Genomic DNA, 26,084 nt, shown 5'->3' with positions numbered 1-26,084 from the left:
AGATTAAAGAGAGCTGAAGAACCGTGTAATTAAATCTGTTGCTAGGGTGCAGTCTATAGGGTAGACAGAGAACGTTTTCTAGTTCGGATTAATCACTTTGAACTATGCAGCAACGTATAGTTAACATGTTGGTCCGTTGAAAAATCGTACCTTTTTTTTTTTTGCTGTCAAGTCACAGCTGACTTATGTGGACTCAAGGAGTTTTTAGAGCAAGAGATGATTCAGAGGTGGTTTGCCATTGCCCAACCTTGCGTTGTGGACTTCAGCTCTCAGTCATAAATTTCAGTCTGATTTTAGGGCAGATATAGATTTTATTTTTTTTTAGCTTGAGTGGTGAAAAAGTAGAATGTCTACTTCTGAAGGTAGCGATGTACGGGCTAACGAAAGGGCGGGAGGGGAAGACATCCTGCAAAGGTTGTATGTAAATCTAATTTTGGGAGGAGATTGTAAAACAAGCCTGCTTTAGAATGCCTGTATGAAAATAATGAAGTCTGGTCCTGGCGGATACTCTGTGAACAAGCCCTGGTATAAGAGTACCAAAACACTACCCTCAGCCTTTCGATTTCAGAACTACCACATTCCAAATTCTCAATTGAAACCATATCTGCTCTGTAGAAGAGGGACCCTCCTCAGAATCCTATGGGCTTCCAGCCTGTCCTTTCACCTCCCAGCCACAGTCTGTGCCTGGCTTTTGGTCTGAGAGCCAGCGTGGTGTAGTGGTTAAGAGTGGTGGTTTGGAGAGGTGGACTCTGATCTGGAGAACCGGGTTTGATTCCCCACTCCTCCACATGTGCTGCAGAGGCTAATCTGGTGAACTGAATTTGTTTCCCCCCCTCCTAAACATGAAGCTAGCTGGGTGACCTTGGGCTAATCACACCCTCTCAGCCTCACCTACCTCACAGGGTGTCTGTTGTAGGGAGGGGAAGGGAAGGCGATTGTAAGTCGGTTTGATTCTTCCTTCAGTGGTAGAGAAAGTCGGCATATAAAAGCCAACTCTTCTTCTTCTGTCCCCTCACCCCAGCCTCCATTTTAGGTCTGCAAAGCTTGGAGCACTGCAAAAAAGGGTGGAGCGGTTACACCATGCCATGCAGAACCATCTCTGGAGCTTGGGCAGGGCATCTAGATTTAGCTCTTTCTCCAGTAGCCCAGCTGAATTGTGCCCAGTGGCCAAATGTAGCGGCAGTGGGCCAGAGGGACTTGAGGGCGGCAGGGTGGGGCAGCTTATCTGAGACTGTGTCCAACTGGCTCTCCTGGTCCCTTCTGCTCATAGAAGTGGCTCTGTCCAAAGGAGGGGTGCAGCAGTGGCTTCTGCTCCTCAGGCAGGTGGTAGTGTTGCGCATGCAACTGGCAGCATCACACATCACTGAGCAATAACGCTATGCACCTGTGACTACTGGCATAGGGCTGGTGACACTTATGGAATCATAGAGTTGGAAGGGGCCATACAAGCCATCTAGTCCAACCCCCTGCTCAATGCAGGATCAGCCTAGAGCATCCTTGACAAGTGTTTGTCAGGGGGATAGAACCAGAAGGAATGTTGGATGAGCTCAAAGTTCCTGACTCCACCACCCCCTTCCCAGAAAAGTCCTGGAGCTGTCTTGCTGTCCATCCCTGCTTTTGGAGCAGAGCAAAGGAGCAGCCATGTCAAACAAAATGGCCTTGTGTACCACCGTTGAGTACAAATGCTGAGTGTTGTCTCCCCCCTGTTTTAAGGCAAAAGACACCCCATAGTAGATTCTCCCTCTTCAAGCAGGCATAAAACTGGCTAGATGACTTTCAAAGAGCAATGAGTGTAATAAGGGCTTTCACTTTATCAGCATGTTCATTTTTGTTTTCCAGCTCCATGTTCGTGCATGTGCGTTAACCCGGAAACGAGGAGGCTGTCCGTAGGTCTAGACAATGGTACAATTTCAGTAAGTACTAAGAATTCTGGTTGACTGAATTTTTATTGCAGCGTGTGTGGGTTTTGAGGATTCTTTAGCGACATTAAGTAAAGGCCAAAAACAAACAGCATCCAGGAGATTCTTGAGTTTATCTCCAGATGTATCAGTTGTTCTTGTTTTATTTTGTTTTTGCTTAGAAGCAGACTTGTACTGTTAATTGGATCAGTGAAGCAGCACTTAACCCCTTTAGCCCACGTTGTTTTCGAAGTCTAGATTCCTACCTGAGCAGAAAATAAATGTTGTGACGTAAGATCACAGATATTCTTCATCATCATTATGTTTTGTACCTAAACGACACGTAAGTTAAACTGAAAGCTACATGGTGGATCCTCATCAGACTTTGCTTTTGCATTCAGTAACAGCAGCCCGAGTATGATAGGGCTTTAGGGGCATTTACCCGTGGGTGAATTAATCAGGAGGTCTAAATGTTAAATCACATTTTGCGGTCTTTGAAATTCAGAGTAAGTAGAAACTGTTTCAAAGTGGCAGATGAAAAACTTGCTTGGAGCCCTTAGTGAGGCCCACAGACCAGACCGCAGGCCTCACTTGTGGTTTCTTGTTAGCCTGCATGCCTGATACAGATAAAATGCATTCAACCTCTGAATATGGTTGTCGTGGAAAGAGAAGACAAAAGACCTGTGACTCTGGCCAGCTACTACTGATTAGGGTCTAAGTACATGGGATACTTTTCTTGGTTCTGTCCCCAGACAGGTCTGTTTGTTCTCGGCTTGGAACTCAGTTTCCAAATTTCCAGACACGTGGGTCCCCAATTTGTACTGGGACTACAGTACACAAAGGCGGGAGGGGGCTTTCCCATCCTCCCCACACCATCTTCACTTGAAATGGCCCCAGAGAGCCACTTGTTGCCTCACTAGGGAAATTTACCTGTGGTACGTGTTTGGCTCATCAGCTCATTTAAGTTTCCCTAACAGGGCAAATGGCTCTCAGGGGCCAGTTAAAGACAGGAAAATGGTGCAGGGAGGAAGGCTTAAGTCTCTACACCGTGAATGCTGCAGTCCTAGTCCAAACGGAGCCCTGTTTGCTGGAAATTGAGTCCCCAAAGTGGATCCCCCAGACCTCATTTGGGGGATAGACCCAGGAAAAGTATACCATGTAGTTAGGCCCTTAGACAGCAGCAGCCTGTGGGTATTTTGCACCACATCTTCTGAGCTGTGAAGCAAAGAAAAACATTCTCAGTGTGTTGTCTTTCTGCCTCAACCTGACCATATTTTACGCAGAAGTCAGTCCTTGTAGGTTTCAGTGAGACATTCTTCTATGTAAGTCTGTTTAGGATTTCAGGCTCCGTAGAGTCATGTTTGATTCACCCCACATTTGCTTACTTTGGGGTGGATTCGGGGCAATGCCTGCTTTGATATTATTTTGCCTGATGCTGACTTGCATTTGTATGGTGCCAAGCAATGAGTACAAATGAAGAATTGTGAGTCATCCTTGCAGGTAAAAACCATTTTGATCAATCTGAATTCAGATCCATGTGCTCATACAGATTCAGTTCAGTTTATTTACAGTCATTTGACCAGCAAATACAGAAATATTGTAGATGCTCATACAGAAATATTGTAGAAGTTAGCTGGCTAACTGTTAAGAGCTGTAGCTTTTATATATGTGTTTCTGGGCTCAGTTCTCATCTTGCTGATTCTTAGCTTTAAGACCCTAAGCAGCGTGGGGCTGGGCTGCTTGAAGAACCACTTTTAACTGCCCTATCCAGGTCTGCCTGTTAAGGTCCTCTTCCCAAGTTCAGCTCTCTGTGCTTCTGTTGGAGATGTGTAGCAACCAGAGATGGGGCTTGTTCAGTAGTGGTACCTTCCCCATTAGGTTCATCTGGCCTCTATTTTACCATTCTTTAGGAACCAATCTAAGGTATTTCACTTTATCCAGACGTTTAATTATAGTCTTATTGTTTCAAGTTGTTTTTAGGGGCCTCATCTAGCCCAAGAGCCACTTTATGGATCTCTTTAAGCTGTAGTTGTTGATATTTATGGTTTGTTTAAATATTAATAATTTTATCACTGTTGTGTTCATGATTTTATTGTGTGTGTGTTTTTACCTTATGAGCTGCCTCAAGCAAGTCACAGAGGTGGTAGCAATATAAATTTTCTAAACAATAGCAATAATAGTAAAAACCTACTGTTCCAGAAAGATGGTCAAAGACCTGTGCTCTCGTTTCTTTTAAAGAGCAGAAATCCAATCTAAGGAACTCAGTGTTCACTTGTTTGACCTCTGTCTGGGAAGATACTAGTACAGATATTAAACGTCAATTTGTAAAAATCTAGAGGAAACCACTCCCTTTACAAGCTATTATAAAGAAGAAACCATGCCAGGTCAGCAGAACCCTTTCATAAATACAAAGGACTCTTGTGGAGTCTTAAAGTCTGACAGATTTATTGTGGCATAAATTTTTATGGGTTACAGACCCGTGGATAGATAAATTGACTGGCAGAGAAAGCAAGGGGAAGCTATAGTTCATAGCTCTGGAATTCAGAATGACTTTTGATTGTAATCTCACCTGGAACCAACCATCTTTATTTTTAATAAATGAAAAGGAAAAACACACATCCCATCAGGAATTGCTATGAAATGGATTTTCATCATGTGAATGGGAGCAATAAAATAGACAGACCAGCAGTCAGTTGGAAAGAGGGATGTGGCATTTGAGACAGGCATTTAGCACTTAATTTCATAAGGAGGGTATGATTCTGAGGAAAAGTTGCAGACAGTAGCTTTTGTTTCTTATCTGTTAATAGGTTATGCATCGAAGGGTTGGTGTCTAAGAACAATTCAGCCAAGAGATTAAAACCTTGTAGGAACTACTCTAAGGGACCTCTCTATTCCCCTTCTGTAGTTCTGAAAGTAGGCCTGGTATCTGGTTGAAACATAAGAGGCTGAACTGTAACCACTGAGCCCTTTCCAGCTTTTCTGATGGAGTATGATATTATATGCATATCCTCAGCCTTCACTCTCCTTCCCTTGGTCTTCACTCTCTTCCCCTCCATTCATATTCTCCCTCTCATTCTCTGTTTGCTCCGGTCCACTTTTTAACACCTCTAAGAGTTCCAAGCCGCCATACGTTAATGTAAAATTGTTTACTGTGACGTAAACCATCAGTGACATTTCCGAATGTGTAGAGAAATGGTGTTGGTGGTAGAAAGTGCCATCAAGTCACAGCTGACTTATGGCGGTTTGGAGGTGGTTTGCCGTTGCCTGCCTCCCCACGGGCTGAGAGAGTTCTGAGAGAACTGTGACTGGAATGAGGAACGGTGAGGAATGGTAGTGAATCAATAATCCTTTCCCCTTTTTTGGTTTTCCTTCTGCTTCATTCTTTTGTCATGCCTTTTGTTGCTCATTCAGAAAGCCTTGGTTTTCTGAAACTGACAAAGAAAAACGAGGCTTCTCTTAGCACCTGCTTGTAGAAGCCTGTCTTTAAAATGTGGACCTCTTCCTCTTAATTTGGAGCAGACTGCTTCATATGTCTTGGTTAATAAGCTGTTTCTGTTTAAAACCTTTATCCTCTTCTAATCCTGAAATAAATTTATATTCTCCCCCCCCCCCCCCCGTCCTCAAAGAAGATGAGATTTTGCTAATTAGTTTTTTGAAAGTATCTTCTAAAAACAATACATGCTAAATTTTCCCAGCACGGAAAACACAGTAAGGCTATTAAGGCAATAATTTAGAAACGCAGGTCCGTTGGAGATGCTTCTCTGGCCTTACTCCCATCTTTCTCCAGACCCAAACTGCAGTGCAAAGAAGCGGTTTGAAGCGCAATAAAGTCCTCTGCATTTTGTAATCTGGAGCTAGAAATTGTCCCCTGGGTGTGCTGGAAGGAATGGAGAAAATGGAAGTGCAGATGAGAAAGAGGCGAGTGGAATAGCTAAGACCAGTAAGTGTATTTCAGCAGAGGTCAAAGTTGGCTGTTGATCTGTACTGATAACAAATGCTGAGTAGGTGATGGATCCAGTGGTTCTGTTCCAGTGACTTGTTTATAATTAGTTTCATTCCTAAAAGAAGGTGTCTGTTTATTTGTGTTCCACAGTGAGGTGATGCATATCTTAGAATAGCTCCAGTGTCTTAGAGCATGCTGGGTTTCAATTGCAGTTTTTAAAGAAGAAGGCATCTGGACAGAGTCCAAAGGACAGCACTATTGCGAACCTTTCCCTCCGTACCTTCTGTCTGGAAAACATTTTTCCATCCTGATTTTCCATCCTGTGTGTGTGAGGTAAACATTCACCTGGAACCCTGTGAGGGAGTTGCTGAGAGGGGGCAGAGTGCAGAGCAGGGGATATTGACCCTTCTGCCTGTCTACCGCTTATCAGCTTTAAATCATGGCTCACTGGGGCCTCTTTGTTTCTGAGTTGTCCTCTCTTTAACGCTCCCCTTTCCCTTTCAGTGGTGTATGGATTTACACTCCTTTGCATCTGATGAAGTGAGCTCTCACTCACAAGAGCTTACACTGGGATAAATTCTGTCAGTCTTTGAGGTGCCACCGGTGTTTTATATTCCATACGAGAAGGCGCAGGATCTCATTGGGCTACACGAGGGGACATGGCTGCTGGTTGGCATTTCTTCTGCGTTACAAATAGCTGTAAGATAATATAAATCAGGGGTGTCAAACATAAGGCTTGGGAGCTGGATCAGGCCCCTTGAGAGCTCTTATCTGGCCAGCTGAGGCAGCCACCGCCTCCCCCCGCCCCAGTCCCGATCTGGGCACAGCATGGCACGACCAAGTGAGATTTGTGTCATATCCAGCCCTCTTAACAATTGAGTCTGACACCCCTGATATAGATGATTGTGATAAGGACAGGTTCCTCCCCCTTCTCAGAAGCACGCACATAAGCTGCTTCCTGTGGTACAACACCACGCTTGCTGACGCAGGTGTGCCAACCACAGGGGCGGGACTAACTGCATGAGTCTTTGACCAAATATGCAGCGTGCCAAACTTGGTAAGGAAAAAGTTCAGTGCGCTGGTCTACCCACATGGTTTTGATATTAATTCTCTCGCACACCCGCTGCCCAGCTTGGATCACACCAGGGTGAAGTTGTTTACTGCAGTGTGTGAGATTTGAGAACATCCTGGTAATATTCATGGGGAGGTAAATTTTCCATCTCCTGTATCAGGAAAAAAAACCTTACAGGGTAGCTAATAGTTCAGGTAATTCAGTGAAAGTAATGAAACTAATGTTTTCACAACAGTGCATTTTGCTTGGGCAGGAGCAGCTGTAACATTACATTGGACCTCATTCTGATTTTTTTAAAACCTGTTTGACAGCTATACCTGTTTTATTTAAAACATTTCCGTGCTGCCTTTCCACCATAATAGGGTTTCCAAGGTAGCAAACATCGAAAGATTTCAACATTAAAACAGCATTTAAAATAAAGTATGTATAAAATAATTTGATAAAAACATACAGTGCCAATGTCAATATGGTATCCATGTGCTCCAGAGACCTGGTGCCCCAACCCCTAGGTGAAACTACTACTTGAAGTCAAAACAGGGTGTTTATATTTATGTACTTCATTTATATCCTGCCTTTATCCCCTGAAGGGACTCCAGCTTAAATTCTTCTCCATTTGAACCCTCACAACAACCCTATGAGGTAGGTTAGGCTGAGTATGTGTGATCAACCCAAGAACATCCAGTGAGATTCCATGGTAGAGATCCCATGGTAGAGAGGGGATTCAGACTTGGGTCTCCCAGATCCTAGTCCAATACTCCAGCCACTACACTACGTTAGCTATTAGTAGTCAACGTTGTCACTCGGGTCTCTGCAGCAATCTGCCAGGTTTGATTCTGAAAGCAAATATTATTGTTCTGCTGGTGTGGACGATTATCCCAAACCTTCCTTATGCCTTATTCTACCTGATTTACTTTGGGGAGAAAAATTGACATCTTGATGTGTGTAGGGAAAGGGAGAGGGGATGGAAGAAGCTGGGTGTGCGGCTGAGGGATAGTGTTGTTTGGGGGGAGGGACAGTGGCTCAGTGTTAGAGCATCTGCTTGGCATGAAGAAGGTCCCAGGTTCAGTCCCTGACATTGAAAGGATAAGGTAGTAGGTAATCTGAAAGACCTCTGCCTGAGACCCTGGAGAGCCGTTGCTGGTCAGAGTAGACAGTGCTGACCTGGTCTGATTCAGCGTAAGTCAGCTTCACATGTGTGGGTTCAGCATTGTATTACTCTCAGTGGGACATGTATTCTATTTTACATCCCCACTCACAAGTAGTACAACTCATCAACATACATGTGCTGACCCTCTGGATTAACGTGCATTAAGTTGCTCAGTTGCTTTTTCATTGGGTTTTTTTGTGTGCAAAAGTTGTTCAGAAAAGCAAGCCATTCTGTAGATAAGAAAAACCAGAGGCAAGGCCAAGTGGGAAAACTCTACAGAAACAGCAGGATCTCCCTAATTTAGCCCTTCGGTATTGTTTACTAGGCAGCCATAGGAGATGAGCAGAAACCTAAAATGGGGAGACTGAAATCCAGTGCAATGATAAATTCTTGGATTTTAACAATAACATACATTACATTGCAAACCAGTTCTCAAATATTTCATACTTCATATTTCTAAAGCGGCTACTTTGTTATTTTCCAGGAATTTATTTTATCAGAAGATTACAACAAGATGACACCAGTTAAAAGTTACCAGGGTAAGAAATGTAGTCAATATTTGTAGAAAAAAAAATTACTTCGGATCTTATTTTCTTACCACATAGGTCTTCAGGAGTAAAAACCGAGCAGATTTAATAATCTCTCAGATCTGCTCTTTATAATTCAGAGATGTACTGGCAGGATGCATATATTAAAATGTTTTGCAAATATCTAAATGCTGCATCTGTTCTCCTTTTACTCCTAAGCGAAAGATGCCTTGTAAATGCCTTGTAAAATTAATTACTATTGCACTAAAAAGATTCATTGCTTTTTATAGGGGAACTTGATTGTTTGTCCAAGCATGCATTTTGATTAAATTGAATGTGTTAAATAGGTTTTATGACTGCTCAGACTTTCTTTTGTCTGGAAGTTCTGCCTGAGTTGGAAGAGGTGAGATTCAGCTGCAGGTATTTTGGGGAGAGGGGAGAGGGACAGTTTACTGTGGTCAGGTGAGAGTCTTCCTCCTCCGATTGCGATGGCTGTCTCAGGCTGTATTTTCACAAGGCCAAACTGCAAATCTGTTGAAGGATGGAGGAAATATGATTTTCGCATTAATTTAAAACAATAGCATGCACAAATTCCTATTGGAATAAACTAATTTATTCTAAAGATTATTTATTCACTTATGCCCTGCCTTTGTCCTCAAGGGGGACCCAGTGTGGCTTATATCATTATCCTGTCCTCCATTTTTATCCTCACAACAAACCTGTGACGTAGGTTAGGCTGAGAGTGTGTGCCTGGCCCAAGATTAGCAAGCAAGTTTCCATGACAGAGTAGGGATTTAAACCTGGATTTCCCAGATTTTAGTCTGACACACTAACCACTACACAGCACTGGTGTATATATATTTTGTCCAAGCTTGTGTGTTCTGTCTTGTATCTGGAAATGATACCTCAAGATCCCAGATCAGAAACTAACCCCCCAGACTGTGCCCTGGGCAGTATTTCACTTATTTTTCTTTATAAAACAGACAATATTTCTTGAAATACTTCTCTCTCTTTCTCGCTCTCTCTTTACCTCTCTCTCTCTCCTCCCCCCCTCCGTCTCTCTCTCTTTCTCTTTCTATGTCTCTCTCCCTTCTTTTCAAATGCAACCTTTAACTTCATGCTCCCAAAAATGGGTTATCTGATTGAAAGTTCACTGAAGCTTTAACTCCTGTTCCTACAATTTTGTTTGAAAAAGTTTGCCTTGCCTGACCTGGAGCTGATCAGTTCTGTTTCTTTAAAAACAGCATCTTCATGTACTGTATGTTTAGAGTTTGTCTTTGTTCTTGCAAACTCCACACAAATGTAGAATAAAGAAATCTGTTACCATTGGGAATATACTGTCGAGAATTGCCCCTTGGCAACATAGTCCTGACAGGAAGAAGGCATGGAAAGCCAATTTCCCCCTGTCAAAAGCCACCACCTTGCATAAGCTGAGGAGTACTTATGCCAGATGTCCTTGGGGCACTGTCCAGATCACCCCATCCCCTTCTCTTTGCTTCTTGTGGATATAGTGCTTAAGCTGGGGCTTAAATTGTACAAAAATTTCTGAGAGAACCTAGGTTCAACACATAGCGATTCCTTCAGTCGGCAGCCATTATAAATTGTGTTGATGTTCTGCTGTGAGGTAATAGGGTAGTCCAGGGTAAGTTGTAATTCAAAATTAATATATCATGCTTAATGGTCAGATAACTACATGGGTTCCCCCCCCCCAGTTTTAGAATAGGAAATATGAAAAGGAGGGGTCATAGCTTAGTGGTAGAGCACACTGTTTGCATGCAGGATGTGTAGCGGCACCACCGATAGCATTACTGGAAAACACCCATGCATGAGACATTGAAGAACTGATACCAACCAGACTGTAAGCAGGTAGATGGACCAGCAGTCTAGCTCAGTTATAAGGCAGCTCTATATTGGCAAAGGCCCCACTCAATTGTACAGAACCTTTTTTGAATGCAGAAGGTCCCAAGTTCAACCTCTGGCTTCTTCAGCTAGAGAGATTTCACATAGCAGGAGGGTGGGGAGGACTTCCCTTGCCAGAGACCCTGGAGAGCTGTTGCCAGTCAAAGGAGCCAACACTGAGCTAGATGTCTGACTTGATATAAGGCGTTCCATATGTTCATCAGATCCAGAAGGTATGAAAATGAGAAACTCTCCCATGGTAAGTTAATACCTTTCTTTTCTTTTTTCCCCCTTTTTCCAGCTCACCAGAGCAGGGTTTTGATGGTACTGTTCGTTCTGGAAATGGAATGGTTGCTGAGCATAGGGCAGGACAAGCATTTCACATGGCATTGCTCAGAAAGTGGACAGCAGCTCGGCACCTACCGTATTAGCGCAGGAGCCTGTGGGCTTCAGTATCCTTTGCAGAAATCATTCTGTACTATTCTACTTACTTCGGTTCTTCAGTGTTTTATGGAACCTTTTGTTCTGATGTCATAATCATGAATCTTAGCAGTAGAATCACCATGAGGTGACTGAGAAGCATCTCCCATTGGTCACCTTCTGTAGAGGGACCTCTCTGGTTGGCTGCTCATCGTGCGCCACAAAAGGCAAACTACGCCACTCAAAAGAAGTTTCAGAGGGTAGCCATGTTGGTCTGGTGTAGAACAGTTTTGGTAGGACAACTCCTTTTTTTCCCTTTTGACAGACAAGGAGGAGGAGGAGGAGGAGTTGGTTTTTATATGCCAACTTTCTCTACCATTTAAGGAAGAATCAAACCAGCTTACAATCACCTTCCCTTCCCCTCCCCACAACAGACAACCTGTGAGGTAGGTGAGGCTGAGAGAGCTCCAAGAGAGCTGTGACTAGCCCAAGGTCACCCAGCTGGCTTCATGTGTAGGAGAGGGGAAACCAACCCAGTTCACCAGATTAGCCTCCGCCGCTCTTGTGGAGGAGTGGGGAATCAAACCCAGTTCTCCAGATTAAAGTCCAACGCTCCAAACCACCGCTCTCAACCACTACACCATGCTGGCCCTAAGGACTTGTAGTCCCCTCCTTCTCTGTTGAGTGCCCAGCCTCTCAGTTTCTACACCGCCCCCTAATTTGGGCTGCACCCAAACAGTGATTTGGCTTTAGATCAGAAGTCAGACCGCTGAATAGACCACCTCACGTGCAAAATTCCAGCAAAATGTGAACAAATCCAGGGTATATGTCGTTCTCTATCTCATGTGGGACTTGCAATGGTTTCCATGTACACACATACCTTTTGTGGCGTGCCTAGACAGGCTTGTCACCAGTGCCTACAGATGGCCAGCTCCATCTGCAGAGCTGCAACTCTGCCCCTGACTAGGGATGTTGTAAACACCTGGGACTGAGAAAAGAGAGGCTGCTTACAGCTGTGGCCTGAAGATTGTCATTTTTTTGGTGTTTGTTTTGCTGTTCTTAATGTCTGATTTTTTGTCTCTATGGGTAATTTTTCCTGGCATAGTGTTTTTCTCCAGTTTTGAATTTTTGGGTAATGGAGTGTGTGACATATGCATTAGAATTTTAAGTGACTATATTTGTGTTAGATTTTCTGTGTGTTTTGATGTTTGTAAGCTGCTATGAGTTTAGTGTTCCAGGAAAAAAAGCAGCATATAAATATATTAAATAAAACCGTGCCGTTCCCCCAGAACAGAATAACTTATAGTTTAAGGGTTGCCTTGATGCCCAGCTTTGTACCTTCTAGATGAGTTTTATAGGTACCTCTCTTGGGATTTGTAATCTCTCTCCCACCGCCAGCAATTGTTCTACAGAATCAAAGGAAACAATGCAGGTTTTAGACTTGAGGATCCTGTCTTGGAGTGCTGCAAAATTCCTGAACTCTTTCCCGCCAGATTTGATGTGGACACCCGGCACGTTTTTATTGGTGATCATTCTGGACAGGTGACCATTCTTAAACTGGAGCAAGAAAACTGCAACCTAATCACCACGTTTAGGGGGCACACAGGTATGTTTGGATCAGATTCAGCTCCTCAAGATTGCCTTGTAGAACCAACAAACTCTGAGGGCCAGACTTCATGCTGTGGTGGAGATGGGTATAACCTGTGGTCACCTATGCCATTTAAGAGGAAAATTTAGGTATTTAAAAATTGCTGTGAGGTTCTGTGGCGGCATCAGGTGATTTTGTTCTCCGCCATGTCTTTTAAAGTGCTGTTTTAGCTCTTTAACATGTCGAGTGGGAAACAATCTTTTATTGCCACTTCTCTACATCCCTTGCAACAATTTTTAACTACTAGAGTTTCTCCTAAAATGGCCTTTATAGCCATAGGCTGGACCCACGTCCGCCAAGACATGTAGTTTGCATCTGAATGTGAAGGGATGATGTGGGAGGGAATGCTATGAGAAGAGTCCACTTTTGGAAAACTCCTGGTGATGTTAGTGTTGACGGTAGCTGTGGTTAGCTCCCGTGAAGAAAGCTGTCTGTTGCTTTGGAGGCCAAGATCCTGCATCTTAAAATGTTGAGCTGCTGCCGTTTATGACTGCTTGAAACAATAATGAAAATGGACAGCCACTGTGTGGCTTTCGAACCTGGGTCTCCCAGATCCTGGTTCAGCACTACTCACATGTGTTAGAAGTAGAAAATGGGCTACATTTCCTTTCATCACGAACATAACTTCGTACAGAGACCCTTCTGTCTAGACTTAATGAAAGTAAAACTTCTCAAAATGGATTTTGGGCTTAGGAATCTTTTCCAAAGGAAGAACCAATAGTAAAAAAAAAAAACTACAGAAAAGTCCAGGATGCCCTTCCAGTTGTGGTGAGGGAGGATAAGTAAAGGCTGAGGTGGGGTAAGATTCATTGCAAGCTTATATTCCCAAAGAGCAGACTGAGATCCTCTACATAATCAATGTTTTGATGGTAAACTGTTTCTTCTTCTCCATCCCCCTCCCTCTTTCTCTGCCTTAAAATATTCAGGTGGAATCACTGCCCTCTGTTGGGATCCTGCGCAGCGTGTCTTATTTTCAGGCAGTTCTGACCATTCGATTATTATGTGGGACATTGGAGGAAGAAAAGGAACAGCCATAGAATTGCAAGGTCACAAGTACGATGTGCTAATCAAATGCTTCTCTTCCTGCATTTATGTATCTTTAAGTTAGAAAATGTATATGCCGCCTCTCCGAAGTCCTGCTCAAGGCAACTCACAACTAATAAAATCAATCCATTAAAAGACAAGTATTAAAGAAACAAGCCCTTCCCCTCAATAAATAAATCCCACCCACAAGAGATTCTTGTTTAATAAAACATATTGTGGAGTAGCATTGTGGCTACACTGAATTTTTTGGAATATATTTACAGAACAGTTCCTTAATTTGGGATACTCAGTGAGAAACTGGTGTTTGACACGTAGGGTTTAAGAAGAGTCCAGTTTCGCTTTCTGAAACTGGCTCACTGTGTCCCTCAAGGTTGAAAAGTTGTCATGGCTTTCCCTAAACCTTTTGTGTATGTGTAAAAGCAAAGTATATATGGATTGTAGTGGATTTGGACTGGAGAGACATGAATTCAGATTTTTACTACCTCATGAAACATTTAGTCAGTATTGCTAAATCATAATTTACCTCTTGTTTTGAAAGCAAAACGCCACGAGAGTTATGTGGTAAGATATAAAAACATATAGGCCATCCTAAATTGGAATGAAAATATGAAATGCAGTTTTTGTTCTGAAGACCAAGCATCTATCTCACTGAGGGAATTTATTTTTAAATAGAGTAGGATTAAATTTTGAGACAATTTTCTGCCTTTTTCCCTACTCTTTCCAGACCTGGAATCCTGATTTTCCAGTCTTGGTTTTAATTGAGTGTAAAGCAGTTGGGCAGCTTAGCAACACACCGCAGAACAGTGATTTTCAAACTTTTCAGTATGGTGACCCACAAACCCAAATTTAGTTGATGTGGTGATCCACTTGGAAAAAAAACAGAGCATCTTCCAAGTCAGTAAAACTGCAAAAGCTGAGACCCATTTTCACAGGCTTTGCAACCCACTTTGGGGTCTGGACTCACAGGTTGGGAAACGTTGCTGTAAAAGTCAAGATCTGTGGGATCTCAAATGCTTTCAATACTAGTTTGTTGCTATATGGGACATTCAACTGTGTTAGTGCATGTTGCTTAGAGGAACTGTTGATTGATTACAGAGGTGTGTCTTGTTGCTACCCAGACAATACTGTCTCTCAGACAGCGCTTTAATATATGGGGTGTGTATAACTTTGTGCTTCTGGTAAACCTATAGATTTGGGCCTTCTCCACTTCTCTACTGCATAGGGTTGCAAGGTCCCTCTTTGCCACCAGCGGGAGGTTTTTGGGGCAGAGCCTGAGGAAGGTAGGGGTTCAGAGAAAAGGGACTTCAATGCCATAGAGTCCAATTATGTAAGAGGCCATTTTCTCCAGGTGAACTGATCTCTACCAGCTGGAGATCAGTTGTAATAGCAGGAGATTTCCAGCTAGTACCTGGAGGTTGGCAACCCTACTACTGCAGAATTCAGCTTCCAAGAGATGCTGTGTGGATACCTTGTCTGAAAGGAAAGAAAACTGAACAGTTCAAATTGCTTTTCCTAGTCATTGATGTCGCTGAAATGTATTTATTTATTTTGTTTGTCCTCTGCAGTGATAAAATTCAGTCTCTCTCCTATGCCCATCACACACGTCAGCTTATCTCCTGCGGAGCAGATGGAGGGATTGTTGTCTGGAATATGGATGTTGAGAGACAGGAGGTGCATAGTCAGTTCTTCTCCTTTATCTGGTCAGGGAAACGGCAACTTATTTAATTTTAAATCTTTGAAGGGTTCATAGAAGGCCACACTTTTCAAAGGGCTGTTTTAGAACTCAAATCACGTATTAGGTTTGTATGTTATCTTTACATCTTCGGGGCTCCTCTGTTTAACCTCTGTTGTCTCAGTACTTGTTGTTCATTCTATACTCTGCTACTCCAACAACAAAACCCCTTCCGCCGTTACTACACTGAGGATAAATTCCAGGCGAAATCCTGAGTTTTTCGCCTAGACTTTTTCTTAATATCCGAAAGATCTGTTTTAGCAGAGAATTTTGCCTCCCAACCAGCATCTCAGACATCCTTTTCTGCGTGCATTTGGCTAATTGTATGCCTCCTTTTTAATGGGATTGCAGTGGCTGCTTGTGACATCCAGATAAATCATGAGCAAAGTTGTGATCAGGTTATTAGCTTTTTCTGAGGTGTGCCAAAAATATAGTGCCTGTTCAACCTTTACGAGAGAAGAAACTCACAGGCCCATGCCTAAAAGCCCTGCCAGATTAGACTTGCCTAACAGCCCAAGCCTAACCAGGGGGTGGGGGGTCAAGGAGCAGCCAGGAATGGCGCAGCTGCCCCGCCTCCAGAGTGGCTAGCTGCCAAGCGCAGCAAGCCGAAAAAGCAATTTTGAGGAAAACTGTGGGAACTCTCCATCGAGTTCCACGGGGCTACACCTGCCTTTTTGCAGGGGTAAATTGACAACTGCAAAGAGGGGTGTTCCCAGCTTGAAAGGACTTAGGAAGTTCACTAAAGTCAGCTCTGCCCCCAGAAATGCCAGTGCGAGCCCCTGTGCCAGGAAAACGCTGCCGGCGAGGCTGCTCCGGTGCCCGAGCATGGTGCTGCCGTGCAACTCCCCAGATCCAGCATAAGTGCCCCTGCGCTGGTATTAATGCCACTTTAGGCGGTGCAAGTGGCACTAATGCTGGCACAGTGGTCACGTCGGCTCCTGTCCCCTTTCACCTTTCACCTCCCCCGTTAGGACTGGGCTGTAAAGCAGGAACCTGTTTCTACGCTGCCATCGCCATGAATACCACAACCAGGGTCTGAATGCAATGATGGACTGCCTCTTAACATTGAGGTTCTATTTAGCTGTTGTAGCTAGCAGCCATTTCTCTAATCCCTCTTTCAGCCCCTCTGAGTCCAGCGGCCATCACTGCAAATCATAGCAGTAAATCCCATGAGCTAGCTATGCATTTTTTGGTGAAAACCCTTTTTTGCCTGTCCTAATTCTACTGCCTGTCAGCTTCATGAGGTCCAGATGTTACAAGAGATGGGGAGATTTTTTCTTCTTCCTGCATAATTTTGTCAACCTCTAGCGCTGCATTCAGAGAGATTTTGAGAAGGGAATCTATATGTATCAGGCAGCCTGCAGTGTATCTCTCTTTCCTCCTGGGAAATGCTGAGAATTTCTTGTTTATAACAAAGCAAACATTTCCTAGGAAGAGATATGCATGTAGACCAACAACAAGAACTGCTCACTGGTTATGTTGTAGTTTGGTACAGATTAAAAGCTGGTCCTTTGTTCAGCTTATTCAAAATGCAGTCTGGCTCTGAAATTGGTGGCAGAGGGAGGCAACAAAGCGTAGCTGCAGCATTACCTGTACAGCAGTGCTGTGCACATAAGATGCTCTAAGCCAATGGTTCCCAACATGGTGCCTATGGGCGCCTTCTGATGCCTTTCCATTTGCCCACCAAGTGTTTTTAGAAAGTGGGTGGGGCCAGATGTTTTTTCCCCCAGCAGGACTTATGATTGGCTATGGGAGATTTGATTGGCTGTACAGATTTTCATAAACATTGCTTTGGCAGCAGCTGCCACCACAGCACAAGGATTTTCACTGTGGCAGCCATTGTGTGGTTGGCTCCACCTCCTGTGGCAGCCATTTTGTGGCAGCCTTGTTGTGGCTGCAGCCGCCACGCTGTGTCAGAATTTCAGTGGTACCCACAAGTTCAAAAAGGTTGGGGGGCCCTGCTCTAAACAAAGATCCGGGGAAACTGCTGCGCTGTGTGCTCTCTGGGAACCAAAGCCTTACGTTGGCAGTGCCAACCCACTATGGAAATATAAAACGTTAATGCTTGGCAGTGAGTGGTCAGCCAGGTCACTGAACTATTTGTGGTTGTATATAACAAGTAGCATTTCCACAAATTAATTATAAGTGCTGATTCTGTTATCTCTCAATCAGTCTGTTAACTGGGCAACAACAAGGGTTGCCAGGTCCCTCTTTGCCACCGGCGGAAGTTTTTTTGGGCGGAACCTGAGGAGGGTGGGGTTTGGAGAGGGGAGGGACTTCAATGCCATAGAGTCCAATTGCCAAAGCAGCCATTTTCTCCAGGGGAACTGATCTCTATCGGCTGGAGATCAGTTGTAATAGCAGATCTCCAGCTACTACCTGGAGATTAAATACAATGATCACCTGTACTGTATAGTATGTAATGCTAAAGAAAAGACAGCACGTAGCTCTATATGCAAAAGTATCAAAACAGTGTATTACAATAAGTTTCTGTTTGCACTTCACTATTGTCTTCACTTTATTGTAATACACTGTTTTGATACTTTTGCATATAGAGCTATGTGCTGTCTTTTCTTTAGCACTACCTGGAGGTTGGCAACCCTAGCATCAGCCCATAGCAAGTTTCCCACTGGAAAATGATTGTCTCGCCACAGCTAGCTGATCTGACTCTGCCTATATGAATTACTCACTTGGGCACATTAGCAGTTCACAATTGTTCCTTGGATGGAGGAGGAAGGTGGGGGAGGGGACATTTGTCTGATGGTTTCGAAGTTCTAATTGTTGAGGTTGTTACCATTGTGGTGAGAGAAACGAAGCTTTACATTTGATATCGCGTATACTGTATTGTTCTGTTTACCTGTGATCGCTTTCTTGCTAAATTGCGTACGTCCATTCTAGTTTGCGCTCTGGGTACACGCTGTGCTTATTTCAGAGGGATGGATGTTAGTCTGCGTTAGGAAAAACAAACAGAAGTCTTATGATGCCTTGAAAATTAAAAAAAAATGTTTTTAACAATGTTTCATGGATTACAGCTGAGTTTAGGGATCTAGTTATGTGGACTAATTCACAACAGCTTATGTTAGAATAAAATTAATCTCTAAAGCCTGCTTTTGCAACCAGTAGAAGAAGCAGAAGTTAGGGTAATGCAATTATATTGATTATATATAGCCTGTTAATTACACTTAACAGTATGTATCATTTTGTTGGACTCCTTTCATTAAATATGCACAGAAACTTAATATTTGTCAGAGAACTTAGGCTCTTAAAAACCCTAAGTGTGTGTGTGTTTTGTATATTTCTAGTTCTCATGATTGTGGAGGTGCTTTTGAAAATGTGCAGGCCACAGCTGCAGACGTCTCCAAGTGTCTTTCTCTGAACGTGCCCTTGATGTTGTTATAGCCATACATTCGTATTACTCCAAATTTCCCCATTATTTATTTAGGACCTTTCTAGCCTTTCTCCAATTAAGGGTCCATAACAAAGCTGCTGGCTATTAAACTTTAATCAGACTAAAATTTCCTCCCTGATTGGTGAGGATCAAATAAAGGCTCCATTGTGACACAGCAGCTGATGTGCAGAGAGCTCGGAAGAGTTGACGTTAACCTTGGATGCAAACTGGGGGGAAAAGAAGTCATTAAAAACAGTTTGCTTTCATGATGGACATTTTTTTCCTAACTGAACTTTTTGTTAATTTCTCTCCCTCCCCAAAAGGAGAGTTTATCGAGGTTTGGCAATATATAAATGAGGTCAAACAGTTCAGTAAATATGTAGTAGCTATTTAATTTAAGGAGAGCTCAAGCTGCAAACACCTTGCTTATTCGTTGCTAGCAACTCTGCTGAAGTTCGAGATAGGGCTACCTGTTCTGTGAACGAATGAACGCTCCCACGCAGATGCTTTGAGAGAGTATAGAGAGCTTAATGTAGGAATCGGTAGGTGGGGAGAGCCTAACCCTCCCCTGCTGTCCATGTTCCTCTCCAGCACCCCCCCCCCCTTCATGTTTTTTTCCAGTCCAAGAGAGTGCTGGAGGAACGGGATATAAGGGAGAACTGAGAGGTAGGGGAACTGTTAGGCACCCCTCCCTCCGGTCCACAGATCCTCCCCTGCAAACCTGGGGGTAGCCTTAGGAGGCAAAAGCAAGGCTTAGCAGGCCCTGAGATATAGTGTGGTGTACTGGTTAAGAGGTCAGCCCTGGTTAGTATTTGGATGGGAGACCACCAAGGAATACCAGGGTTGCTGTGCAGAGGAAGGCACTGGCAAACCACCTCTGTTAGTCTCTTGCCATGAAAACCCCCAAAAGGGGTCACCATGAGTCGGCTGCGACTTGATGGCACTTTACACACACACACTGGTTAAGAGCGGTGGTTTGGAGCGGTGGACTCTGATCTGGAGAACCGGATTTGATGATTTTAAGCCACTTCCTCCTCCTCCTCCTTTTTCTGCAAAATCAGCAGACACCATTACAGGGAGGGGCTGTGGCTCATTGGGAGAGCATCCGCTTAGCATGCAGAAGGTCCAGGGTTCAATTCTCCTCACCTCCAATGATAAAGATCCAGTCATAGGTGATGTGAAAGACCTCTACCTGGAGAACTGCTGCCCATCTGAGTAGACAGTACTGACTTTGACATACCAGGAGTCTGATTTAGTAAAGGACAACTTCCTGTGTTGTTGATTGTGCATAATATATGGAATATGGATTATTGAGTTGTGTTTGTTGTACACCGTGTTGTACAATAGTTATGGGGTGGCGTGGAGTGTTAGCAAAGTGGGAATTTAAACTGACTGTTTTGGTCTTATATGTCTTCCTGTAGCTGGGTTTCTACTCAAGGATTTTTTTTTGTCCATTCTTCTATTTAGACACCTGAATGGTTAGACAGCGACTCCTGTCAAAAGTGTGACCAGCCATTCTTCTGGAATTTCAAACAAATGTGGGATAGCAAAAAAATAGGCCTCAGACAGGTTTGTGATATGCTGCTTTTAGATTATTGATAGTGTTACGGCAATACGAAGGTCCGTGGAGGAGAGAGACCCGAGACCGTTGTCAAGAAAACCATTTTATTTGCAGCTGCGGCTCAGCTGCCTTAACAAGCATAAAACACTGAGCCCCGATTGTACTGGGGAATGAACTTTTATCACAATTCCAGGCTAGGACATAACACGTCACCATTCGGTGCTTATCGGATAGTCGGGAGCACAGATGCACAGCGGTTCTATCCAGTCCCCGTTATCATTTACCATGACTTTTCCCCCACTGACTCAACACCCAGAGCTGAGTTATACTGCAGCAGACTTCTTCCCTTGCTGTCTTATTATATTCACACAGAAAGGAGAAAAGGTTATCAAGAACTATTAAATCAAAACACTTAAGTGGATCTTCCACATTCAGAGGAAGTCTACCTTGCTGTCTCAATAGCTTCCTGTTCTACTTGATGCCGTGTCTTAACATTCCTTCTGACTTCCGTCAACTAAATTTCAAACATAATCTTGTTTCATGAGGAGCTTATATTGACAGTTCTAGACTGGTTTTGGGGAACTGCGTTATGGATGGATAGACAAAAAGGAGGCTGCACTAGAAGGGCAGCGATTTCCCTCCCCCCTTAAAATAATAGATCTTTTTGAAACATACTATAATAATTTCACATTAATCATGTGACCTTGAAAAAGTTCATCATCCATTGCCCTGCGTGTAAAATATAGCAACAACCTTGGGTCGATTGGGGGAGACCAATAAAATATCTTGCCTATTAAACATGCTATAGTCATAATGCAAAGGTAAAGGTATCTCCCCCCCCCCCAGCAAGCACCGGGTCATTGCTGACTCATGGGGTGACATCACATCCCGACATTTACTAGGCAGACTGTGTTTTTACATGGTGGTTTGCCATTGCTTCTCCAGTCGTCTACACTTTACCCCCAGCAAGCTGGGTAACTTGTATAGTAAGTGGCAGTTAGCCTTTCATAGAGAGCCAGCATGATATAGTGGTTGTCAGTCCAGGACCTGGGAAACAAAGGTTCAAATCCCCACTCTTACCATGGAAGCTTGCTGGGTAACCTTGAGCCAGCACACACTCTCAGCCCTGACCCTGGCTAATATTTGGATGGGAGATCTCCAAGGAATACCAGGGTCGAGACATGGAGGCAGGCGATGACAAACCGCCTCCGAACATCTTTTGCCTTGAAAACCCTGCGGGGTCGCCATAATGTCAGCTGTGACTTGATGGCCAAAAAAAAGCCTTTTGTATAAAAGAAATGTATATGACAGGCTTAAATTTTAATTATTATGGCTTGGATCCTAAGCAGTGTGCTAGAAAAAGGCAACATCAATGGCTTTCCTCCTCTGCAAATGGAAAAGGTGTTTCATTGGAGAGGCTGCTGCGTTGACAGAACACTCCTATAGGATCCAAGCCGAGGATTCCATGGCTGTTACTGCACTAGGTATTCCCAGCGATGTATTAAGAGTTTGGAAATGTAAAAAATACTGTTCGTACTTTCTATGTATTCCCACTGATGTATTTAGAGTTTGAAACTGTTATAAAAAATACTGTTCGCACTTTGTTTGGCCCCTTTAGCTGTGAAGACGTCTTCCAACCATTTTTTAGCCGTGGCATCCAAAACCCCTTTTAAAGCGATGTTTTTTTATAACATTTCCAAACTCTTGATACATCGCTGGGAATACCTAGGGCGGTAACAGCCATAGTTAGGAAAGCGAAAAGAATAGTCCTTGTTATCAAATGTCTCCTGTAGAAATCTTTTTAATGGTTTTATGTTCAGCTAATGAAGCCTTCGTTTGGAAACTTGGGTTCTAAATCCTTTCATCTTCTATTGCTTTTCTTTCTCTCCTGAATAGGTTTGTAACTCGTGATTGATCTGTGTTGACAGGGTATTGTGGAGGAAAGTGCTGTAGAAATCGGCATGTTGCCCTCTGATTCCTCGGGTAGGGCTGGCTGTAAATGTAACAGGTGTATGCCTTGACTCCAACTGATCTTATGTTCTTATCCTCCTTGGCTTTTATCTTCAGCATCATTGCCGAAAGTGTGGGAAAGCAGTCTGTGGCAAATGCAGTTCAAAGCGTTCTTCTATACCACTCATGGGCTTTGAATTTGAAGTGAGGGTCTGCGACAGTTGTTTTGAATCGATAACGGACGAAGAGTAAGTCATTGTTCTGGACTCTCAACCTATCTCTGCTCACCTCCATCCCTCCCTCCCCTAAAATATTTTAATTTCTGAGGAAAACTCTAATATTACTAGAGACGGGCAGCCCATTCCTGATGTGGGGGGCAGATAGTAAGCGGTTGGGAGCAGCGCAGCCACGCTGCCTCCACAGAGGCAGCCTTGGCCGCTAAAAAGAACTGTAAAATGGTTTGAAAGTAAAATAAAATGCCCCCATTGACTGTAGCGAGGCTGCACCACCAAAAAAGGTGGTGTTGCAACACCGCAGTATGAGGGGGGGCATTCCCGGGGCGAAAGGGGTTAGGAAGCTGCCTAAAGGCAGCTCTGCCCCCAGAAACTCTCCCCCCACACGTAGGTGTGGGCTTTCCTTTCAGGGAATTCCCTGGTGGCGTGGCTGCCCTGGCAGCAGGGGCCGGCGCAGCTCTGCAGCTCCTTGCCGCTGGTGTGTTTGCTCCCACGATGGTGTAAGTGCCTCTTATCATGGGTTAAAGGAGCATTTATGCTTGTAGGGGGGGGTCACACCAGCTCCTAAGGAACTTCGCCCCCCCACCTTTAGGATTGCACGCTAAATTTTGAAAATAAATCCTTTCACTGACAGTCAACATGGGTTTCTCAAAAACAGGTCATGCCAAACTAATCTCATATCTTTTTTTGAAAGAGTGACAAGTATGGTAGATCAGTGGTTCCCAACCTTTTTTTCACCAGGGACCACTAGGACTTTTTTGTTCGGTGCAGGGACCCCAAGGTTCAAAATAAAAATTCCGAAAATTTGAAAATAAACTTTAATCATAACTGTTAGTTAAACATTAAACTTAAAATAATATTTGAATATATATTTTATAATAGAGAACTTTTAATTGAAAATACCAATTTATTATGGGTTTATAACTTTGTTTCGCGGACCTTAATTTAGTTCTCGCGGACCCCTGGGGTCCACAGACCCCTGATTGGGAACCAGTGCGGTAGATGAAGGGAATGCTGTAGATGTAGTGTACCTTGATTTCAGTAAAGCCTTTGATAAAGTCTCCCATGATCTTCTTGAAACAAAGCTAGTAAAATGTGGGCTGGACACGGCTACTGTTAAGTGGATTGGTAATTGGTTGACCAACCGAACCCAAAGAGTGCTCATTAATGGCACAACTTCATCCTGGAGAGGAGTGACCAGTGGGGTACCACAGGGGTCTGTCCTGGGACTGGTACTATTTAATATTTTTATAAATGACTTGGATGATGGAATAGAGAGCATGCTAATAAAATTTGCAGATGACACCAAGTTAGGAGGGGTAGTTAGTACCCCGGAGGGTAGGGTCAGAGTTCAGAATGACCTTGATAGACTGGAGAGCTGGGGCATAAGCAATAAAATGGATTTAAATAGGGAGAAGGGTAAAGTACTTCACCTAGGCAGAAACAACATAAGGCACAGGTACAGGATGGGAGAGAGTTGGCTTGACAACAGTACATGTGAAAGAGATCTGGGAGTCTTAGTGGACCACAAACTGAACATGAGTCAACAGTGTGATATGGCGGCTAAGAAGGCCAATGCAATTCTGGGCTGCATCAATAGGAGTATTGTGTCTAGATCAAGGGAAGTAATACTACCACTGTATTCTGCATTGGTCAGACCTCACTTGGAATACTGTGTCCAGTTTTGGGCTCCACAATTTAAGAAAGATGTTGACAAGTTGGAGTGTGTCCAGAGGAGGGCGACCAGAATGGTCAAAGGTCTGGAATCCATGCCCTATGAGGAGAGACTTAGGGAGTTGGGTTTAATTTGAGAAGAGAAGGTTGGATGGCCATCTGTCGGGACTGCTTTGATTGTGGGATCTCATGGCGGGGGGAGGGTTGGAGTCACTGGGGATGTGGGGGGAGGTAGTTGTTAATTTCCTGCATTGTGCAGGGGATTCGACTAGATGACCCTGGTGGTACCTTCCAACTCTATGATTCTATGAAAGCTCTATAAGCAGGTTTTTTGTTTGTTTTATTGTTGCAGTGTGTGTCTAGGGGTTGTCTTAAGCAGTGGGCAACAGGGCCAGTTGCCCTGGGCCCCATGTTAGGGATCCCCCATTGCCCATGGCTACGCGCCCAATGAGGGGAAGACGAAAAAGAGCAGGCTCCTGCTTCTTCCAGTTGCAAGGGCCTGTGCGGCGCCTGTGCCGCCTACTCACGGCAACGGTTGCTCATGCCTGCCAGCTTGGCAGCATCTGTTTCATCCAGGGCTTGAACAGCTGGCTTCTGTCAGCAGCTGTCAGCAGTGTCTTCCATCTGCCTTCCAAGGAGCAAGGGTCTTTCCTTCCTTGGTCCTGGTGAGGGGGGGGTGCAGTGATTTCTGGGGCCCCATCCTGGACTTTTGCCTAGGGCCCCAGAATCACTAGGACCAACCCTGTGTGTCCCCTTCTTGGCCTGGGTAAGACCAAAATTGCTCCTTTAAAGCAGTCTAGATGCAAGAAATCGTAATACTTGCTTTAGATGGCTTCCACCCCCCCTTTCTCAGTTGTGTGGGTCTTTTGTTTCACTCCTGTTCTTTCCTCCCCTAAGGCGTGCTCCCACAGCCACTTTCCACGACAGCAAGCACAACGTCACCCATGTACACTTCGACGCAACCCGTGTGTGGTTGCTGACCTCTGGGACAGATCGGATTATTAAGGTAAGGGTTTGGGACGGGAATTGCAGGTATACTGTATTCAACCCATTTGAATGTCATTCTTTTTTTTAATCTGCTGGAAAGTCCCTTTTTCCTCCTCATTAGTGAGGGGAAGGGACCAGCGTCAGCAGCAGGCCATGTAGCTGGGAACAGTTATTGCATGAAAATTGAATAAATCTTTCTCCCCCCTTTCTTACCTGCCTTTGTCTCTTGACAGTTGTGGGATATGGCACCTGTGGTATCTTGATATGTCAGTGAAACTTAAAACAACTCTCTGAACTGAAGAAGGGATAACTAATAAAGACTGTCCTGCAGAAGCTGATGCAGTTCTCCGTGACGACTGATATGGGAGAACTCTCAGTACCTCTGGATGGTTTTCCAAGTGATCTTCTGCAACCAGCATGAACTCGTGCATCAAAAGACTCGACTTCTCTTTGTTCTCAAACTACAGAGGTTGGATTTATTTTTAAAACAAAACTGTATAACCTGGCGCTGTTCAGCCGTTTGGAATTTGTCTGGAAAACGTGTGTCCTGCAGTTTTTATAGTCTTCGTGTTCTACATTGACCTGTGAGGTCTGGTGTGGAGGAGTCCGTTGCAAAACAAGAGCTGTTTTCTGCAATCTAAGCCTGTAGAGGCTTTTCTCTTTTGTTCTGAGACAAGGTGGAAAGCAAAGAATCCCTCTTTTCTGCATTTTTGTGGTGGAGCGCTGTTGAACAGGCTCTTAAATTGAAAGCTCTGCCATGAAAGATCTGGGCAGTCGTAGCTGTTGCTTAGCAGAAAAACGGCATAATTTCTAATGGCATTCTAGTACATGGTACTGTTGGGAGGGAGGAGAGAAAGATGCAGACAAAGTCCTGTATTTCCTGTTCGCAAAGCCAAGAGTAACCTCCTTATAGCAACCAATTTCAAAATGGCCATGGTAGCTTCCTAGCCACAAGCATTGC

General features: G+C 44.0%; 1 protein-coding gene across 1 annotated transcript in view; it reads left to right on the top strand.

Moving 5' to 3' along the window:
* The window catches only part of WDFY2 (WD repeat and FYVE domain containing 2), a 61,297-nt gene extending 35,829 nt beyond the window's left edge, over window positions 1-25,468 (top strand). Inside the window, exons 3-12 of the mRNA XM_056856438.1 lie at window positions 1,840-1,913; window positions 8,545-8,599; window positions 10,788-10,938; window positions 12,400-12,512; window positions 13,481-13,607; window positions 15,164-15,269; window positions 20,186-20,287; window positions 22,347-22,477; window positions 25,034-25,142; window positions 25,357-25,468. Of these exons, the coding sequence (XP_056712416.1) occupies window positions 1,840-1,913; window positions 8,545-8,599; window positions 10,788-10,938; window positions 12,400-12,512; window positions 13,481-13,607; window positions 15,164-15,269; window positions 20,186-20,287; window positions 22,347-22,477; window positions 25,034-25,142; window positions 25,357-25,386 (998 nt within the window). The 3' untranslated portion in view covers window positions 25,387-25,468. The remainder of the gene's footprint in view (window positions 1-1,839; window positions 1,914-8,544; window positions 8,600-10,787; window positions 10,939-12,399; window positions 12,513-13,480; window positions 13,608-15,163; window positions 15,270-20,185; window positions 20,288-22,346; window positions 22,478-25,033; window positions 25,143-25,356) is intronic.
* Window positions 25,469-26,084: the final 616 nt, after the last annotated feature.

This window comes from Euleptes europaea, chromosome 10, assembly GCF_029931775.1.
Source record: "Euleptes europaea isolate rEulEur1 chromosome 10, rEulEur1.hap1, whole genome shotgun sequence".
NCBI lineage: Eukaryota > Metazoa > Chordata > Lepidosauria > Squamata > Sphaerodactylidae > Euleptes > Euleptes europaea.
This window is presented reverse-complemented; position numbering and strand designations above follow the sequence as displayed.